The sequence below is a fragment of the Cervus canadensis genome, chromosome 25, assembly GCF_019320065.1.
Source record: "Cervus canadensis isolate Bull #8, Minnesota chromosome 25, ASM1932006v1, whole genome shotgun sequence".
In the NCBI taxonomy this organism is placed as follows: Eukaryota; Metazoa; Chordata; class Mammalia; order Artiodactyla; family Cervidae; genus Cervus; species Cervus canadensis.
This window is the reverse complement of record NC_057410.1, coordinates 21,408,869-21,431,303: the sequence shown is the minus strand read 5'-3', so window position 1 is coordinate 21,431,303 and position 22,435 is coordinate 21,408,869. Positions and strand designations below refer to the sequence as shown.

The following is a 22,435-nucleotide window of genomic DNA, read 5'->3' as shown; positions in this document are numbered from 1 at the left end:
TTTTTCAGTGGGGCTTATTTTATGGTGGTGGTGTTGAGAATGTGAATAGGAGACAGCTTTGAGGAGTTTAAATTTTAAAGGCTCTTTAGGTTTTAGACTTTGACTGAAAAAAACAAAACAACTCTACGATACCATGCAGTCAACAAACTTATCAATTAGTAACTTAGTTGATGTCCACGGTTGATCTTATCAGCCCTTAAAATCAATGCAGAGAGCTTTGGAATACTTTTAGAGAACACTGCTAGGCTGGGCTGAGGTATCAACCTTTCTTGTCTCCGCATTGCTTTGTTAAGTGATGGTACTAGTCTGTCATCATTTAGTACCGTCAGGTTGTGGTTGAATAAAATATGAGTTGAAACAACTGAATTATCTTGCTTTCTAGAACTCCCAGGGTTTCTTCATTTCTAAGACATAAGACTTTCCCCCTGAATAAGTCTTTCTGTAATCGTTTGAAACTCTCATTTTAACATCTTGCCATATGGGGTCTTCCCTGGTGGTACAGTGGTTAAGAATCTGCCTGCCAATGCAGGAGACACGGGTTCAATCCCTGGTCCAGAAAGATCCCACATGCCATGGAGCAACTAAGTCCCTGCGCCACAACTTCTGAGATGGTGCTCCGCAATAAGACAAGCCACAACGAGAAGCCTACACAGCACTACAAAGAGTAGCTGCCACTCGCTGCAACTAGAGAAAGGCCAGCACCAGCAACGACGATCCAGCACGGCCAGAAATAAACAAATAAATCTTTTAAAGGGTTACAGGAAGACTTTACAATTTGCAAAACATAAAATACAATCCTGCCTTACGGTTTGGCTTGAAAGTTCTAATCTTAATCTACAGTAACTTTTATATTTTATACGTTTTTAAGTCTGATTGAAAAGAAAGCTAGGAAAAAAAATGTCTAGCAACTTTATTTAAATAATACCAGATAGAATATTACAATGAAAGTCCTTTAAAAGAAGAAGTGTATTTTTATTTTTTTATTTATTTTTTTAATTTAATTTAATTGTACTATTTTATTACTTAAATGTCAAGTAGACTTCAGAATCAGTGTCACATACTAAAAACAATATTCTCCAAATTATTTATTTATTGATTTTTTTGTTTTGAAATACTTCTATTTTTTTTTTTTCATTTATTTTTATTAGTTGGAGGCTAATTACTTTACGATATTGTAGTGGTTTTTGTCATACACTGACATGAATCAGCCATGGACTTACATGTATTCCCCATCCCGATCCCCCCTCCCACCTCCCTCTCCACCCGAAGAAGTATATTTTTAAACACTTGTAAGTAGAACTTGCCTGCACGTGTAATATTTAGACCCAGCGTACGGACTTATTTTCTTGACTCTGCTTTTAAAGTCAGCAGTATTGAAGATGGAGAGACTTATGTTGATGTATCCTTCCATTGTGTAGTTTGGGTGGTCCCCATAGGGTGGGATGGAGAAGGACCAGTAATATACCAGGCGGGGGATCATGTCTGATGTGAATGCAATGATCATGGCCTATGTTGGAAGAAAATGGTAGAGAGGGTATTAATTTAGAGCATTTATAGCTAGGGTTAAAAGACATGTCAAAATTACATTTTCATCAGTTGAGTTTTTTAAATTAAAGATTCAGAATTGTCAAATGGATATAAGTAGTGAATGTCCTAAAACTTTTGAGCAGCTGCTTTAAAGTAGTTTGTTTGCTTTTGGTCTTTGAAGGGAATGTCCAGCAGTTCACCTGCAGTTCAAAAGCAAAGCCCTGATAGTTGCCTATTATGTATCTTAAGCACAGTAAGAAAAATTGTAGACTAGGGTATTATAGATAACTCGAGAGCCACTTGCATATGTTACATGTAACTTATATTTTAAAAAATTAGAATATAATAAAATTCAATTAACTCTGGAGCACTACTTGATAAAATTTAATCTTTATGACTTAGAAGGCCCTTTTGCATGTGAAATAACAAGATCAGTATTGTGAAAATAAGCTGGCTTTATATGATCCCTTTGTAGATAAATAATTGATAAAAATTGTTTTAATCACTTGTCTCTTAAAAATAGAATACTGATAACAAATATTTTCCTTCAAATTTATACTTTTTCCCCTATAGTATCTTGACTTGTTGAGATAACTCAACCTCACAGTCTGATTTAAACTTTCAGTATATACTTATGTCTGTTGCTTCATTAAAGAGCAAGAATTCTTTATTATTCAATAAAATATAGTAGCAAGAAACTGTGTTGGGATTGTTCTATTCACATAATCAAGCAATGGTATCTATTTTGTTAGACTTAGTGTCTAAGCCTTTCAACTTTCAAAAGGTTAAATGGATAAAGTCAGAAAGATTATAGTTATCAAAAAACTTTAAGAGAGTTTAGTGTGTTTCCAGATTAAAGGAATAAATATGGATCAGTGTTAAATCTGAATCTGTGTCAGGCAGACATTCATTAGGATCTAAAGCTATTATTAATTACATGAATTCTCTCCAGAGTTCAAATTTGGGCTTTAAACTCTACAACATGTAAAACTGGTGTCACGGAAGGACAGAGTAATGAATATACTTCAATCCAAATTCTATGTGAATAAACAAAGCTAAATGTTTCAGTCATTTCTGAAGCAGAAGAACAGACATATTTTGCACAACACGATTTTAACAGTATTCATCTGAACATATGGTTTAGACACAGTGAGACCACAAGCCAACAAACAAGACCTCATGCAAAGCAAGAAAAACAACTGAGGGGCTTTTCTACTGCAAAATTTCCCCTCCCAGAACCAGCTTTGTCATTTCCTCCGGTGTCAAGTTTCTCTGGGTGTGTATTCTTGCCTGTCGGGGGTGGTGGTGGTGGTGTAAGGCGAGACTATTTTGCTTCTCCCAGATTTCAACAGATTAAAATTTCCTGTTCTCATTTAACTCAACTAGAGCTTTTTACAGAATCACCTGCAGATGTGCTTAAGAAGCTATACAAATTCCAACAAGGAAGATAATTCTATTGTCTTCTGACAAGATACTTTTTCCTCCTGAATTAAGCTGCTCTGAGCCACAGTGCAAGAGCACAAATAAATGCAGTGTGCTTCATTTCCCATGCTGTTCCAAACACAATTTTCCATTTATATCAAAATAAATTAAAATTGGTCTTCAATAGCAGATGCTCTGGCATGACACAACAATGTAATTCAGCTTACTTATTGAACCAGCAGCCTTAAAATGAATGACTTTATACCAAACTCTGGCCTGATGCCCTTTCAAATCCTGAGGAGCTGTTCTCGTCTTCCTCCTTCCTAAAAGTTCCCCTATGATGGAAAGCTAGCCGTTACTGAGCACGTGAGGTTGGGGAGGCACAAATCAGGCATGTGAGGGGATAACATACATGTTTAACTCTTACAGAATTATATGCAAGAGGATCTGCATCTTGGAATCTCTAACATCTTAATATGGAAAAAAGGACTGTCCATAGTGTAATTGGGCTTCCCTGGTAGCTCAGATGGTTAAGAATCTGCCTGCAATGTGGGAGACCTGGGTTCGATCCCTGGGTCGGGAAGATCCCCTGGAGAAGGGAATGGCAACCCATTCTAGTATTCTTGCCTGGAGAATTCCATGGGCGGAGGAGCCTGGTGGGCTACAGTCCATGGGGTCGCAAAGAGTTGGACACGACTGACCAACTAACACTATGTCACCATAGTTTAATTGATAATTGAATAAGCAATTTTTCTAGTGTATAATAAGCCAGCACCTGAATTATAAGAATAAACAACTGCCGGACGAGACCCAGTAGCACCGATCAGTGGGTACACGTGTGCCTGTGTGCACACACATGTGCAGGTGGAGCAGCCTTGAAGACACGGCCAATATTCCATCTGCATTAATGGTGAGGAGCCACTCTAGGGCAATGAGGAAAAGGTGCCTCATGGAATTAAGACAGGACGCTTGAGTGATAGGGAGTAGGAGTCAGTTGAATTTTCTGGTTAGCTGAAGGTCAAATAAAAACCTTTTAGTTCCAAACCCTGTTGCTAAAAATTTCCTTAAAGCACGTAACTCCACGTTCCGGCCTGGCTTCATGTCATATAGTATATTGAACATGACAGATTCATACTTTTATGACCGTGGAGCTTGAAAGGCCTCACTGTCATATTTCTGAACATCAGCCTATGTTTTGCAGCGCAGTGGATGCTGAAGGTGGGGGCTCTTTGGGTGAACGGAAATGGATATAACCTCACAGTTGTTTTTGTGTGTGTGATTTACCAACTTTCTCCAAAAAGGAGAGACAGCAGGCGATCCAAATAAACTGAGGGTTCTTGGGGGGTGAAAGCTGGGTTCCAGATAACTTATTGCGTGAAACTGTGACCATGGTCTAGACCGTGGCATATTGTTAAATTCTTGTGCCTCTAGTTTTGACACCTGGCAAAGCTTCTGGAGTTGCTATAAACAATGCTGTGTGATGAAGATGATAACAGAATGTGTGCATGCACGCGTGCTAAATCACTCCAGTTGTGTCTGCCTCTTTGTGACCCTATGAACTGTAGCCCACGAGGCTCCTCTGTCCATGGGATTCTCCAGGCAAGAATATTGGAGTGGCTTGTCGTGCCCTCCTCCAGGGGTGATAACAGAATAGCCGCTAATATCCCTACAAGGACCAGGCTCTGTGCATCCCATGCACTGACTCACTGAATTCCCCACACACCCTTTGTGGTATATAATCGTCTGAAAATATGTGACAGGGAAATTATTCAATCTTCAAATGATAAAAGGAAGCTTGGAAGTGTTAAGGTCTGGGCGGACGCCCCTCAGCCTGACCCACAGGCACTGCCAGACTCTCTTCTGTTTCTACAAGGGCTCGCGGGAAAAGACAGGGGACTCAAGGCAAGTGGGACTTGATGAAGAAGTTAAAACTGGAATATTATTTTGTTAACCTGGGAATCCAATTGGCAGTGGAATAAGGGAGGAAATAACCTTGAGTGTCTGGATATTTCTGGGGAAGGAGATTCCCTGATGGGCTGGCATGGGAACTGCTCTGCTTGACAGCTCCCTGCCGACTGTGGGGGCAGCAGTAGGAAGCAGACAGACGGTGCAGACTGGTCCATAATCAGAACAGATTGTAACAAGCGAGTTCTGTTCCCTCATCACTCAGACACGTGCAGGACGTGAAGGTGCTTAGCTAATGACTAACACTGCAAAGACCAAGGGTGGGGCGAGGAGGAGAGCTGGGACCTGCCCTAAATCCACCTCCTTGAAGAACCTCTGCCCCATGACACAAGGAAGGTAAGGAATGATGGGGAATGCACAAAGTACATACGTCTTCATCAAGTAGTTACTAGTTTAAATTGATAGTTTGGAATATACAGTAAAATATGGTGGAATGACTGTTCGTATTTTAGGGTCTACAAACTCTAAATGGATAGATTTCTATTTCCATTATAAAAGCACTATTTGATAATTCCTTTTATAGTCATGTGATGATTAAAAGAGTTAGTACTTACTGTTAATATTATTACCATGTTTCTATTGAATAAAACTAATAAATGAGCAACAAAAGCATAATAGTCACTATTCTTAGCAACTGCCTCTGTAAGAGGTCTTGTAAGTCACCAATAATAACTATAAACAAAATATATTAAAAAATAATAACAATTACAGTTACAGCAACTATGTTGTTTATGTGGATGAAAGTATTAGCATCCTCCTCCCACATTATGAAATAGCAAACACTGGATTCCTCAGGAAGCAACACTAATGCAGTTTTGGACTTTTCAAGGTCTTTACCCTGTGAAGCCTATTTACTCACATTGGTCACCACAGCCAGAATTGCTATTCCTTGCATGATGGGCTGCCATGCTCCGATGTCCCGGGCTTTTTCAGGTACCATGCGTCTATACTGGGTAGTCAGTTTCCACGCGTCCACTCTTATTTCCAATATATTGTTCACCAGAGCCAACAGAGGGGCCAGTGGAAAAGAGGCCACAAATAAGGTGACGAACCCAAACTGAATAACTGTCAATGGAACGGACACACATCATGGAGTGGTGGATGGATGGAAGGACAACACACATTCCTTTACTCTTCTAAAGAGAAAGGCAAACAGTGAACTAAATCCCAAAGAGAAAAGACATTCATGGTAATAATAATGTCCAACAGTGAAAGAATCAAAACAAAACACAAATATAAAGTCTCTGGAAAGAAGTCTAAATATGTTTACTTCACAGATATACATAATAGGAATAACATATTTTAAAATCTTTAATCTACTACAATTACTTGCTGGCAATAAACTTGGGGCACTTTAAGTAAATTATTCATTCCCAGTGTAGAAATAATAGAATGTTGGGAGAGGATTTGTGATTTAGGATAAAAAAAAAAAGAAAGAAAGAAAAGCAATATTGTGGAAATATCTAAAGTTAAAAAGAAATAAGAAATGTACCTTTGGGAGAATGTTTAGAGAATGTTGGAGGAAATATATGGAAAATAGGTAAATGAGCAAGCTCCCCTGAGTCTGTGAATGCAAGGGCAGCACATTCTGAGAATTTGTGATACTACTACAAATCATGGAAATGTATGCAATAAGTGTTTTAATAAGTCAAAATATAATCCTTCAGGAGCTTTTATTTTGATATTGTGGCAGTGTGTGTGGTCACAGTAAGTTAAAATTATGCTGGTGGCTTAGAGGTTCTTTTATCTTTGTCTGGAATCTATGTGGCTTTGCTATAGATGGGCAGCAGAGACTTGCGGGGTGGGGGGTGGGGGGGCTGGACCACAGGGAGGGAGAAGTGAGCTGTGATAAGGCCAGGGATATAACTGGCAGACCTTTGAAGTAAACTACCATAGGTATTTGTAACTGAGACAGTGGATGAGAGAAAAATTTACAGCCTCTTTAGGACTACTGCTCAGCCAAGGGGCAGGGACCACTCTGGCCAAGAAGGGCAAGACTGTGGAGGTATAGCTGGGTAGGAGGAGCTGACATTTGCTTCTGATCTGAGAGGCCAGAATGTATTGCAGAAAAGCAGTAGGGGTTGGAAGGACTTGGCTGATCTACAGGCCAGAGTTGGTGACATCACAGAGCATGGCACTGACAGTGATGTCAACATCCATGACTCACCCAACCCTAAAAGAACTCATCTGCCTCCAGGGGCCAGGCAAGTAACAGAAATGTGTGACGTGGGTACAGTAACTGGCAAACTGGCAAGTGGATGCCCTAATCAAAGGTACCACATTGGAATGAGGGCCCCATGCTGCCAGGTCCCCTTAATACTCAAGAGAAGTCAGAAATTAGGACTTGATTAGCAATAAATCCAGTTAAAAATCCAAAGGAGAAAAGACATAGTTAATAATGACAACAAAGGCACAGACTACTTAGAAATAAATTAGTGAGAAATGTTAAGATGGTTATGATAACTGACTTAAAAATAGAGAACAAGTAATGACGGATGAATGGTATGATACACCATACTCTTAATTGGGAAGATTCAAGTTTGGGGACATATTCCTTCTCCAAAAATAAAATTTAGAATTTGAATGCAAATTTAGTTAATAATTCCAAGTGGATTTAAGGAAGAAAAGCTCTTCAAAAAAAATGTATACAAGTACACAAGTAAAATAATGAGGAGGGATGTTTAAAGTAACAGTGTTAGGGATATTTCTGCAAAAAGATAAAATGGGACAGCTCTAAGAGATATTAACGTATATTATAATGCTATGGCAAATGAAACAATTCAGAACTAGTGCATTAATAGACAGTATGAATTAAATAGAATAAATTTCAAGAACAGATGGAGATACTCAAGGGATTTCAGTATATTATAAAAATGAGGTTTCAAATCAGTAGATTCAAGTATTGGAGTAATTAGCTAAACCATTAGAAGAGCTGGTATGGAGTCTTTGCTTTTGATATCAAAAGAAATTCCAGATGGATTAAACATTTTTAATTAAAAAAAGAAAGCAGAAAAAGCCAAGATGGTTTAATCTCTTCTGATATTCAAGTGAGAAGAACTTTCTAAACAACTTTTGAAACCAAGAACAACCAAGGCCTATCAACGTAGCAAGGCAAAAAACATCCATTGTAAAAACAAAAATAACCCTCGCCTGAAACTTGCTATGATCCTGAATTGCTCTCTGATATGCTTTCTTTTTTATTTATAAGTCATGTTTCTTGAAGAAGTCCCTACATTGATTATTTCTCTGCCATTCAAAGCTCTACATCTTCTGCGGCCCTCCCCCACGGCACTGAAACTCATCTTGCTCACTGTTGGTGCCTGCACATGCCAAAGCCAATGTACATTTTCAGTCCTTGTTTATTTGATTGCTAGGCAGTTCTCTCCCACCCCAAGCAGCTTTTGACATGGCCAGATATTTTCTTCTCTGTGGAAAGTTTTTCTCTGTTGATTTTTGTTTACTTAAATACTTCTAAAAAACCAAGGTAGAAGTGTGTGTATACATACATACATACATACATACACACACACACACACACACACACACACACACTTTACTTTTAACTACTGGAAAATTACTTTGCAATATTGTGATGGCTTTTTGCCATACATCAACATGCATCGGCCACAGGTATACATCTGCCCCCTCCCTTTTGTACCCCTCCTCCCACCACACATATTTTTAAATACTGTCTAACTATAGTGCTTCTTGTATTTTTCCCCATAGTCCTAGCAATTATGGGGACTTGAGCTCTTGTTTTTTTGCCTCCCTGTCCCTTTTCATTATGCTCCTTTCAGTCAATGTTCATATCCCTCTCAAGTAAGGTTATAGATGTCTCTTTGTTCACATATGTCTCCGCCAATTTTCTCCCAACTGTTCTTCTCTTTGTGGATTTCTTTCGCCTGCTTTACCCTTTAAATGCCCCCTTTCCCCAGGGCTTCCTCATCCATTCTCTGCTTGGCAGGCCTGAATCATCCCCATGGCCTCAGCAATAGCTTCTCTGAGCTCCTGACTGGTGAATCCAACTTAATAATGGACCTCACCTCTCTGATGTCTCATGGACACCTCACGGTCAAAATATCCAACTCAGAACCATTTCCTCAAAACCAGCTCCTCTCCTTGTATTCCATCCAGGAGACTTGTATTCAGTCTCCTGGAAGTTATCTCAACAATTCTATTCCTCACCTGCCACACTAGTCCTCTCTTTAACACCTATCAAATCTGTCTCCTTTACCTAAGACCACAGACTCCACTTAGGTGCTTTTGTCTGGTTACCTGGTGTGGACCCCTATATATCCTCTTCCCACCAAATATGGGCACCACCTAAAATATTATCTTTCATTCTGCTGTCAGAATAATTGGATCTTCTTCAATATACACATTATGCAATCTTCTTGCTTATGAATGTTCCAAAGTGTCCGTATTTCTTTAAGGATAAGTTCAGGTGTCCTGGCTAAGCACACCTGATATTTCTACCTATGGATCCTTTGTTCTAGCCATACCTCATTTACGTGCCGTTCTCTGAACTGGTCAAGCTGTTTCATGTCTTTGTACTTGTGACTGCATCCATCTCTCTGCATGAAGTGTCCATTATCTCTATCACACTTTTGATAGCTACCTTCCAATCACCCTTCCAAAGTCTAATTTAATTATCACCGGTTCTAGGAAGTCTTGATCTGTGCTCACCTGCTTAGCAATCCACCAAGGACTCACTATCCCCTCGCTTGACCCTGGGAGGCCAGACACCAAGTTTTACTTGGCTTGGTATCCCCAGCAACTGCTACAGTGCTTGGCACAGCAGTTGCTCAATGTTTGTGAGATGGATGGATGGATGGATGGATGAATAAGTGATTAACAGATGACAGGCCTACAAATCCTTCCCAACTGTCCAGCTGCCATTTTGGAATGTTCATCCTGCAAAGATGAGGAAGCATCAGTGCAGGTGGTAGGCAGAAACAGCGCAGAGACGGGGGAGTGGGGGAAGACAGGCCTGGTCCTGGAGAGCGTAGAGGATGCTTGGGTGGGTATAGCACTGTAGAGGCAAAGAAAGGAGTAGGTACATGGAGATGTTGAGGAACCAGTGATATTAATTACAGTAAATTAAAGGGAGAAAATAATACAGGAAGGTAAGATCAAGCAAACATGCAAGGATGGAAGAGGCAGTCCCAGAGACGAACAGAGCCCACTTCATCACTTCCCTGCACTTCATTTATTGCACCTGCACACTGGGAAGGTACCATTAAGGAATCAAGAGACTGGTGTTCACGCTGTATAGTGTTCTAAGTACAAAACAGTACCCTATGGCTTTTAGATTTTAAATCTGACAGACAATTATTTCTCCTTATGTCCTGTGCCTGAGTTCTCAGAAGTCAGGACCATATACTTAGGGAAGCAATTTTGGTTAACAACCCAGGATTACTCTAATAACCTCAAAGGATGGTGGGGAATTCACTACCAAAATAAAAGAATTTCACTCAAAAAAACACAGGCCATCCAGAAACTGGTGGGGGCTGCTGGGGCAATGCTACTATTCACTCAATTAGCAGTTGTATTTGTGTGTGTTGAACTCCAAGCTCAAGTCACTTAAATGAATATTCATGAGGGTCCAGGCAGCAGTGCTCCAAGCTGAGGACTGGAAGGTGCAGAGGCCTGAGTGCTACTTCCAACAGGCTCAGTCCAGTTCGGGAGAGACGCATGCACACAGCCACATACCCAGAGAAGAGAGTGGGGAATCTGTGCGGAAAGTTGAGGGCTCCTGCTGAGGCTCGGTAGGGATCCTTTCAGGTAGAAAAGAAGGGAAAAGTTCTTCCAGGCAGAGGGAAGTTCTAGTTCCCTTCATGGGGACCAGAGCTGGTAGCTGGTCACGAGTCCTAGCCAAGCAAGAGGGGACGCCTACAGGATTGTCTGTTAGAAGACGGTCCCCTTCAGCAACTAAGACACATAATTAAAAAGGTAGATGGTGCTACCATTAATGAGTAAACTGTGGGGATGAGCTCACCACCACAGGCGCTCTACGTTAACTTTAGCGCAACAAAAATCATTCAAAAGGCATTTGGAAATTCTATCTCCCATAAACCCAAAGAACGAAACACAGATTTCACTCTTGTTTCGAATACAGAATAACAGACTGCCTATGCTTGGAAACTGGTTAATTTTCTAATTCATTAGGAATTATGTGAGTAATAGGAAACCAATTTAATAAATCTAAAAAAAAATTGGGTTAGGGATAAATTAGGTGTTTGAGATTGGCAGATAAAAACTACTATATATAAAATAGATAAATGACAAAGTCCTGCTGTATAGCACAGGGAACTATATTCAATATCCTGTAATAAATCATAATGGGAAGAAAAAATTGAAAAATCTCTCTATAACCACTGTTATTTCATCCTGTCTTATGTAGGAGGGTGAGGCTGAATTATCTTTATTATTATCTTTTAATATAGTTTCCTGCATGAAAACAGCAAGACCTTGTTGTTTATTTCATATAAAGTAGTTCAGTTCAGTTCAGTTGCTCAGTCATGTCCGACTCTTTGCGACCCCATGAATCGCAGGGAGGACCAGGCCTCCCTGTCCATCACCAACTCCCGGAGTTTACTCAAACCCATGTCCATTGAGTCAGTGATGCTATCCAGCCATCTCATCCTCTGTCGTCCCCTTGTCCTCCTGCCCCCAATCCCTCCCAGCATCAGGGTCTTTTCCAATGAGTCAACTCTTCGCATCAGGTGGCCAAAGTATTGGAGTTGCAGCTTTAGCATCAGTGCCTTCAATGAACACCCAGGACTCATCTCCTTTAGGATGGACTGGTTGGATCTCCTTGCAGTCCAAGGGACTCTCAAGAGTCTTCTCCAACACCACAGTTCAAAAGCATCTATTCTTTGGCACTCAGCTTTCTTCACAGTCCAGTCTCACATCCATACATGACCACTGGAGAACCATAGCCTTGACCAGATGGACCTTTGTTGGCAAAGTAATGTCTCTGCTTTTTAATATGCTGTCTAGGTTGGTCATAACTTTCCTTCCAAGGAGTAAGCGTCTTTTTTAATTTCATGGCTGCAATTACCATCTGCAGTGATTCTGGAGCCCCCAAAAATAAAGTCTGACACTGTTTCCACTGTATCCCCATCTATTTCCCATGAAGTGATGGGACCAGATGCCATGATCTTAGTTTTCTGAATGTTAAGCTTTAAGCCAACTTTTTCACTCTCCTCTTTCACTTTCATCAAGAGGCTTTTTATTTCCTGTTCACTTTCTGCTATAAGGGTGGTGTTATCTGCATATCTGAGGTTATTGATATTTCTCCCGGCAATCCTGATTCCACCTTGTGCTTCTTCCAGCCCAGCGTTTCTTGTATCTGTTAATCCAAACTCCTAATTTATCCCTTTCCTCCTCTGGTAACCATAAGCTTGTTTTCTATGTCTGTGAGTCTGTTTCTGTTTTGTAAATAAGTTCACTGTATCATCTTTTTAGATTTCACAGATAAGTGATATATGATATTTGCCTTTCTCTGACTTACTTCACTTGGTATGATAATCTCTAGGTCCATCCATGAGAGGCTGAGTTATTTAGCTGGTAATTATTTTAATGAGACTATGAAATTCTAAAAGTCCTATCAATTTCTCCCCAAAGCATGACCATATAACTTTTGCTTCCTATACCATTTATTTGACTACAGAAAAATAATTTTTTTCCAAGTTTTTTTTGTGTTAAAATAACAAATGGTATTCTGCCCCATAATATTGTTGTTATTAATGCTGATAATGGCTCCAGTAAGAAATATTTACAATTATGACTCATTTTGGAATACAGATAATTGTCTTGTAGTCCTTTTGAAAATAAACAATAAAGATAGCTTCTACATTATGGACTGCAGCTACACCCTTAAGTGAACCTGGTCATGAAAAATAACAAAAGCAGAAATGAAATTCAAATCAGACTTCTTGCTCCAAAGCACTGTTGACTGAAGAAACTACAAGAGGAACCATTCAGAAGCAGATGCATTTCCACATATAATGTATATTTTTAAAAGCAATTATTTTATATATAGAATGTGACTTAATAAAAACCTCCCTCTATCTGCAGACTTATAAAGGAACCACAAAGGGGTGTCTCTGCAAACACACAAACCCGTATGCATAAATGCAAAACCTGTCAAAATCCTTTCCTGTTTTCCTAAGCTTAAAAAACTGTAATTCAATGCAATGGTGAGCTGAAAGGGCACAGACACAAAACATGTCCATTGTTAGCCTTCTATTAGATAAAAGTGTGTCATGCATAATAGAAAAGATGGTGTTTCCAATGGAAATCTATTTTGAGATGCATTCATTTAAAGGCAACCGACAGCTCAAAATCAAGTTCAAGTGAAGAGAAAGAGAGCCCAAGCAAATACTACAGAAACGGACAAAGACATCCAAGAAGGAGGCAGCCTGTACTAAATCTTAATTCCAGACCAGCAAAACAGTTTCAAATTCAAGCCAGTGATTTGCCATGAGGTCACTCAAGGAATTAGGCAGAAACCACCAACCAGAAGCAACAGATACAATGTCAAAGGCAAGTGTGAGATGTGGAGGGGGTTGGGGGGACCCTGTGACCCTTGTTCCCATGGACTTCTTGCACAGGCTTGCTCACACGAGTCTGTTCAGAAGGAATCAGCCAACAGCTGTGCTGCATGGACTCCAGCCAGGGCTGAGTCACATCTAATAATAGCTCTGAGTTCATCCTTAGACATCATGGTAAGAATCCTCTGAGAATTAATGGTGAAGATGTACCTTGATGAGTATTCCATTTCACTGCTGTGTAATAAATTTTCAGCTTTGTATAACACAAATATTGACAAAGATACACACAGTCACCATATTTGAAAGCCTGACTGTATAATTTTATCTAGTAGAGAAAAATGGACTCCATTTCAGTAGGCTAGAGAATAATTTGGCTCTATAATTGATGCTTTGGGGATCCAAAGCAGGTTCCAATGTATTTCAAGCAACCCAAAATTTCACTAGTGACTTACTCATTTCAAGATATTCATAAAATAATCCCAGTTTGCCCATGGGCTGCAGGTGGTAGTCTTGTTCCCATCGTGGGGTTATCTTTTCTGCTCCTGAAACGGTGTTACATCGTCCAAACACGTTCATGACCCAGCTGCCAAAAAGATCAAATTATCAGTCAGAATACTATCAGACCAACAGCATAAAAGTATTACTGATATTTTGAGCTGAACACATCATCTTTCCAAGAATTCAATTTCTTGTTTTCATGCTAAATTTATTTCTATTTCTGCCTCTCTATCCCAAAATATTTTCAATAATAATATTGACTACATACCTGGTTTTATCACAAGTGTAACTATGATTTGTTCTCCTACCTCCTATTCATGTGGGCATTTTAGTTTTTTAAAAATACTTTTCCTCATTTGATTAACTTTAGCTGCCCCCTCCACCCCCACCATTTTCCTGCTCTTATCCAAAGTGATCTTTCCAGCCTGAAAATTGCCAGAGAAAATAAACAAAGCATAGAGGCCAGTGTGTATGTGTGCTCAGTCACTTCCGACTCTGGGCCTGACAAGAAGAGTACTGGAGTGGGTTGCTGTGCCCTCCTCCAGGGGATCTTACTGATCCAGGGATCAAACCTGCGTCTCTTGTGTAGCAGGAGGATTATTACCTGCTAAGCCATCTGGGAAGTCTGGAGGCCCATGTGGTCAGGGGCGAAGAGAAAAGTAAGTCTGTTGATTGCGGGGGTTGGAGCCTAAGAGACCACAGTGAGGATTTGGGCATTTTTTTACACTGAAGGAAGCGGGGAATCATTGAGGGCAACTGTGCAGAAAACTGACATACTTTGACTTTGGATAGTAAGATCCAAGGCCCTATTTTCAGCTGAACAAATTAAAGACCAAAGCTGTGACATGTTTCCTCCAAGTCAGAGCAGAGCTCGGAGGAATCCTGGCCTCCACTGGTGGCCCAGGGCTCTGCCCCCAGTGTGGAAGCTGCCCCGCAGAGCAGTCCTGTGTCTCCTCTTGGGTTATGTGTTTTTCTTTCTCAGAAGATTCTGGGCCAGCTGAATGCCCCCCACCCCACCCCTTTTTCAATTTCTCTTGAAAAGAAACTGGAAACAGTTGGCGTTGAAACAAGGTGTGCATCTCTAGCGTGTAGGGCTGTGGTCCCCTGAAGTAACAGCTGACTTGCGGTTTACTTGAGTTCATCAGAAGATGCACCACGACAGCAAATAACGCAGCATCTGGTTAAGCTCTGGCTGATTACACAGCACATTTATAAGGATTTCACTGTAAAGACCACTGCTTGTGTTGCACGTGGACACCTGTATGTACGCATCCACCCACCCAGAGTGCAAGATGTGAATTACAAATAGCTGACCAGGCTGGGTTTCCCACTGCTCCTCATCTCAGTGTTAACTGCTCACTGACACTTCCCCAGGCTTGCTAAGGGGAGATTTCTCTATAAGCAACAGTGCCCTTGGCTTCACCATCTTTCCCCACGTCTTTCTTCTTTGACATTAGGGGAAGAGCAGGAGGCTGTGGAAGTGGAGAGGGGATATGGGTTCAGACATATCCCTGGATCTGAATCCAAACTTCATCTTTTATTCGTTATAACTTTAGTCAAGTTTACATAAAATGGGGTGACAAAACCTACACTGCCCAGGGTTGTTGTCAGGATGAAATGACTCAGAACAGATGAGGATTTAGCAAACTTCCTAACCCGCTGTGTGAGATTTTCTTTTGACAAACAGAGGCTAATTGGCTGAGGCCAACAGTAAATGAGGGCTAAGTTACTTAGACTCTTGGCTCGCATCTCACTTCAGCACTTACAAGAATGACATGGAGCCCTTGTTGCTGGTGTTACTTCCGAGGCCACAACCCGGAGCTCTGTAATCAGTCAAGTCTGAGGTTTGGCCGGGAATGCACCGTTCTTCAGACATTCCACGGGCCCCTTGTGGTACACGTGGCAACGAAGACCACACACATCCAGCTCCCTTCGTGACACCCAAACTCAAGATCACTGGGTTCTATTGGTTTAGGTTTTGCTCTGCCCTCACACTTTTAGCCTCAGCCTCTCACGAGATCCTCTCCAGGCTCCAGAGAAACAGGTCTTTCATGGTCAGGGACCCAAATCCATCATGACTTGGATTCAGGATGAAACTTCCGTCCTGGCAGTCACTTGCATGACTAACTCATCTGGCGCTTATTCCCTGTACTGTACGGCCTCCCACCACCAATCATATTAGGTCAAATCAGAAGTCCTGACTAGCTGGCTTTTCTGACGTCACTCTCTGAGCCTCTTGTTCAGTCTGAGTTGAATCACTCATCTGTAGCAGGAAATCTTGGTTTGAAGTCCATCTGTTATTGTTTGTGGTCTTTTGGGTTTTTCTATTGGTTTATGAGTCTAGTATAAGAATATCAATTAAATTGCCCATGAGAATTGCCTATAAAACTTTTCAAAAGTATAGACACACTGGATACTTCTTCCCCTGGTCAAGGCTGGGGAAAAAGATTCGTCCTCTAAGCATGGGTTACAAAGTAATTTTCTTAGGAATGGACCATGCATATTACTCTAACACTATCGTAAAAAATTGTCCTTTATTGAGTATTTACTACATGTAAACTGTGGTGTGAAACACTTTACACCTCATTTTGTCTTTGTCTCTTTATTACCACATTTTATCCATATACTATAGTTCACGGTAATTTTGCTAATTTTGAATACAAGCATCCTTCACTATCTGAATCTATTTTACTCTGAGTTTACTGTTCCTGGATTTTAAGACTGAGTGTGTAGAGTGAAGAATACCTGTACTTAGGATTCTCTCATTGTATGTCTCTGATTCATTCTCTAGTCAAATTATATCTTGATAAGAGATATTTCCTCTTGTAAAAAGTCTGCTTTTTCTTATTATCTAAGTAGTGAATGTTCACTGTGGAAAATATAGAAAACAAATAAAGGAAGAGAATTACAGCCATCCATTATCTAAACACCAAAGGACAATGCTAAGGCATTTTGGATGTTTAACTCTGTGTTGTTTTTTTTTTTAACATTTTATCATAAAATTTCTTCAGAGTGAGTAGCTTAATGTAGGAACTGTACTAGTTTTTTGTCAAGTGCAGAATAAAATTCCCAGGAATGTCCAATTATCAAAAAAGAAAGTGAGGTTGGGAAGGCCAAAGGGCTCTAGGCTTTTTCTCTGAGTCCAATGAACAATTCCATTAATTTACCGACATTTGCACTTGAAGCACATGAGTCACTCATTCACTCAGCGGGCTCTACTGAGGACCTACTAAATGCCACGTGCTGTTGCATGTGCTAAAGAGATCTCCCCAACCCCCTAAAGGAAGCCTAGATCACAGCTTCACACGGCCTTCATCTGCTCTGCGAACCCTAGGCAAGGACCCCAAGTGGATGGAGCTGAGGGTGGAAGCCCGTGAGTTTATGGTGACATTCATTTCACAGGTCACTCAAACAGTAAAAAATCTGCCTGCAATGCAGGAGACACAGAAGAGATGTGGGTTCGATCCCTGGGTAGGGAAGATCCCCTGGAGGAGGGCATGGCAACCCACTCCAGTATTCTTGCTTAGAGAATCCCCATGGACAGAGGAGCCTGGCGGGCTGCAGCACATGGGGTTGCAAAGAGTCGGACATGACTAAGCAACTAAGTATGCATGCTCCTTTTGACATATTTAAATGGTGTGAAAATAGCCACTAACTTTTCCACGTTTTCTTTCCCCTTTCTATGTGTTTTTGGAATAGGTGTCATTCTGATAGCAAAAGTAACTGATATATCTCTGTTATGTTAGAATGTTGTATGAAAAAGGAAGGAAGGAAACTGGCACCTATATAAAGAGCAGAAGCTATTCTCTAAATTGCCTAATTTTTTAAAAAACTTATTTATTTGGCTATGCTTGGTATTAGTTGCAGCACATGGGATCTTTGATCTTCATTGTGTCATTCAGGACCTTTAGTGGCAGCATGTGGGATTTAGTTCCCTGACTAAGGATCAAACCCTGACCCCCTGTATGGGAAGCATAGAATCTTAGCCACTGGACCACCAGGGAAGTCCCTAACTTACCTAACATTCAGCACTCCCAGTTTTCAAAGAAGGGAAACATAATTCAAAATACCCTACTTAAATATTCTAGGTGAGTAATAAAAATACCTGAAGGCAAAGTTCAGCTCACAAGAATTTACAATAATGTGCTTCCTTGAAGTGAAGGTATAAACAAACCACTGATACTATAATGTACCCTTTATTTTTAATTATTTCACATGAATAAGTTTCATTTTGTATGAATTTCTCAGTACCAGTTTAGGAAATATACTCTTCTCCTTGATTATTTAAATCAGAAAATAGCTCACTGATGAGTTATTCACAAACACTCAGTGTTAGGTAACTAACCTATTTCCTTCAGAAAATGCTTTATTTTTTTTTTTTTTTGGTAATCTGAGTTAAGCTTTTCCTCTATTTAATACATTCATTTTCATAGGGAAACACAGTATTATTTGCACACGACCTACTTTTACTCATCTGGAAAAAATCTAACTATGAGCCCAAGGTAAGGGTTGTCTATGCACAGCAGGGCAAAAAAAGTATTCATTTCACAGCTAAGATCAGAATCTGTTTTTGAGGGAGATGGTTGGAACTGGAGAAAAGAGGATGTCCTTATTTACAGACAGACCCTGATAATTCACACTGAAGATAGAAGATAAAAGCTCCAGTGAAGAAATGTGGAAGGACATGCTGAAACCCAAAAGGTTTTGCTCTACAAAAACAGAAAAGAAAAAAAAAAAAAAAAGACAAGAAACTAACTGCTCTACAAAGAGAATAAACAGAAACTTGGTAATGAGGGAGAGAGAAGAAAGGTTAGGAGAGGGAGAAGAAAGGATGAGAAGGAAGCTGGGTGTGGTGGCGGGAAGACAAGGCAGGATGCTAGTATTCTGGAGCCTACAGAGAAGGCTGATAAGAAACAACAAGATTCTCAGTAGTACAGTGGGATGAAAGACTAAAGAGATGGAGTTCTGCATTTCGAGATTGAAGTTGCCTAAGTTTCTCCTCCATGCCCCAAACATCAATAAGGCCTGCTTGTGTGAGTGGTTTCGGAGGATGTTGAGAAGGTTGCATTCGACATTCAGGCTGGTAGGAGCAGAGTGTGGGAGCAAGACAAGAGAGGGATCAACAGTTTTGTGACAACAGAAACTCAGAGCTAGAAATCATCTAGTGTGGCAGGCAGGAAAATATTCTTCCCAAAGATGTCCACATCCTAATCCCCAGAACATATGAACATTATGGGTGCAGATGCAGGTAAGGGTGCTAATCAGCTGACTATGAGAGACAAGACTTGATTATCCAGGTGGGCCCAGTATACTCAAGGGTCATTAAAAGTGGAAGATGGAGGCAGAAGAGAAGGTAGAGAGGGGTGTGGGAGGGAGATGTAACCACAGAAAAGAGTCAGAGACAGGCAACCTTGCTGGCTGTGAGATGTAGAAAAGAGATCACAGGTCAAAGGATGCAAGTGGCCTCTAGGAGCTAGAAAAGGCAAAGATACAGATTACCCTAGAGCCTGGAGGAAACAGCCCTGCCAGCACCTTGATGTTAGCCCAGTGAGACCTCTGCAGACTTCTGAGTTTCAGGACCCACAGGATATTAATATTCAATTTATTATTTTGTGGGGCTCCCCCACCCCATTTTCTTCCAATAACCATTAACTGTGGGGATATTTATTAAGGAAGCAATAGAATACTAAGACAATAAGCTGAAATATGCAGAAATTGCAGATGGCATTGGACTTGTCCACTCTGATATGGGATTGGGTTTCATTGAAAAAGACAGAGTGACCTTAGCTAACATCTGTTCTCATTTCCAGGAAAAGAACTGTAAGTCAAAACCTTTGTAGTTATTTTCGACAACTGTCTCCTAAACTGCTACATAGCCTGGTGCTTTAGGACCATAAGTGAACCTCTGTTCCTAAAAGCACATGGATTTGGAGGCATGGGGTTTTACATTTGAACCCACAGTAGCCTCTTATTGGCTATGTGAACTTGGGCAAATCATTTAACCTGATTAAGACATGGATTCTTCATCTGCAAAAGGGAAATAAAAATAAGGATTGTTTAGATGATTAAATGAGAGTATATAAAGCACTTAATACACTGACTGGCACATACTTAGAACTCAACAAATTACTATTACTGATTTTTAAATGCATGTATAAAAGGTGGAGAAAGTTGTAACAAGCTGTGAAAAAACTTGGTCTGAAGTTCCAACAAGGGCCATCTCTCAGAGGGCAGTATGACCCATCGGCCTCCAAGGATGGGCTAATAGGCAGAAACTATAGCAGATGGGGATTTACGTTTAATAGAAAGGTTTTAAAATATCATTATTAAGCACTGGATACATGCACATTGTTGGCTGGATAATAAGCAGAGAGTCTACTTCACGTTAGAGGTGGGCGTGCAGCAATGGGGAAATGCGGGGAAGTGAGTGTGATGGGTGGGCCGTTCTATCCTCAAGATTATACAACTCGGTACTCACGGAAGTAACACCTCTTGTATGTTATTCCAGATTGCTTTTCCTCCCATGATGATTATCAGCTGCGTTGTCAGTTCAAAGAGACACCCACCAGGGTCACACTGAAATATTAAAAAGTCCCATTTAAATTTTAGATGGATCTAACATGAAAAAGTCAGTAATTTTATTTTTTTCCTGAAATTCTAGTTTAGGCTAAAAAAAGTGTAAGGAATATACAATGAAAATGTAAGGAATATACTTTTCATTGGGCAACTAAGAGAAAACATGCAACAGCTTAAATTGCCAAGAGAATGTAACTCTATATTCACACCTCTTCATTTCTGTATTTTCCCAGCCAATAAACTGGATCTCCTGGATAACCCACAAATTTGCCCTTAAAGAATGCGATGTAGAAACACGAAGAGTAGTAGTTGACAAACTGGAATAAGAACATCTTCATGGTTAAGCTGTTCTCATAATCAGTCTGGGTCCTTGGGAGTTCTGTAGTTAAAAGAAATGTTAAGATTTAAAAATTGCTAACAGCTTTGAGACCCTCATCAAAATCATACTGATACATGAGTTAACATGATAAAAAAAAATACAATTCAGTTTCCATTTCAGCTGTTCTCAATTTCTTAATGTGGCTACAATGTTAATTTCAAGTTTACACATTGTTGAGTTTCTCCCCTAGGAGAAACAATATCCCAAAAGTATCCCAAAATAGCAGAAAAGTAGTCAACTGTTCCTTAAAATTTATAACCACAATGATGTCAAATAGGCAAGAACTATCCTCTTTCAATGTAAGACAGAAAATTAATGTTCAACAGTATGCTAAATGATATTCTCTTGTCTTCCTGAACTGTAAAAAGGTAGGTCTGTTGGAAAGGGAAACTTTGCTAGAAGCATTTGGGGGAAGACAAAATGGGTTATCTTTCGAGTTTAGAATTTAAGTCAGTCTTATCATTTTCAGAAGATGACCACTGAACATAACATTTTGGAGAATGACCCAGCCACATGCAGTGTGTAGGAAGCACTTAACTCTGGCTACTAAGCAGCTGCCTGGGATGCAAGCCAGAAAGAAGAAACATTTACAACAATCGCCAGAGCTGATGAGAGTGGAGCTATATTAATATGAACAGCGTGGGCGGAAGACGCATAACAATCTAATGGTTTGTCCTCTCGGCAATGCAGGAGCAGATTTACCACTGGCATCATGACCCTCTTCCACTTATTTGCAATAAAGAGACTATTTACTTTCAACAATAGGGTACATAATATAATGTAATTGAAAATATTATTCAGCACTGATCTGTTTACACAGAGCTTGGACATCATAATGACTGTCTTTGCTTTGTCCCTTTTACTAATGCAAACCTGGAGATAATTCATTTCTTGGACAGGCTGGAGAAAATATGTTTACACTTGAAATTTTCTAAAAATTGTAACATACTGAAATTAGAATGCCTAAAATATACAGTCCCTGTTTTTACTTGGTTCTAAAAATGTCTTAGAAAAGACTCATGTTATAGATATATAGCAGGACCTTACCAAAGTTAGTAATCATGATTGCCACTTTCTCATATATAGTGTTCAGAATCATGATGATGATAAAGCTGATGAGGGAAGCAGTGATGGATGTGGCCATCTGTGGAGTTACATACTTCTGGATTGGGTCTGTTCCATTAGAGATCTTGCGAAGGTTTACAGAAAATATAACAAACACTGAGAGCCTGTAGACGATGATCCCAATAACGGAAGCAATGATCAACAGGATCTGAAAACACAATATATTAACACAGCAGTGTGAGACTCATCAATAATTATACTTTTACACTTAAAAACCGGCCCCATGCTGAAATGGACAATGTGCGTTGCAAAGTGGTGTAAATCTCACGTAAGTGTCACAAGAGGGGTGAAAATCAGACATGTTACACTTCAAAGAAAGCAGAAGGAATGATAGTAGTCAAACGAACTGGTGCACCCACTAATGGAAGATGCTAACAGCAAGAGC

General features: G+C 40.1%; 1 protein-coding gene across 2 annotated transcripts in view; it reads right to left on the bottom strand.

The window, feature by feature from the left end:
* ANO6 (anoctamin 6) overlaps nt 1-22,435 on the bottom strand; it is a 238,900-nt gene that overhangs the window by 7,594 nt on the left and 208,871 nt on the right. For both annotated transcript variants that reach the window (XM_043446905.1, XM_043446906.1), the window contains 6 exons: nt 21,973-22,198; nt 20,756-20,925; nt 20,449-20,546; nt 13,925-14,055; nt 5,774-5,979; nt 1,305-1,507 (listed from right to left, as the gene is read on the bottom strand). In XM_043446905.1, coding sequence (XP_043302840.1) covers nt 1,305-1,507; nt 5,774-5,979; nt 13,925-14,055; nt 20,449-20,546; nt 20,756-20,925; nt 21,973-22,198 — 1,034 coding nt within the window. The remainder of the gene's footprint in view (nt 1-1,304; nt 1,508-5,773; nt 5,980-13,924; nt 14,056-20,448; nt 20,547-20,755; nt 20,926-21,972; nt 22,199-22,435) is intronic.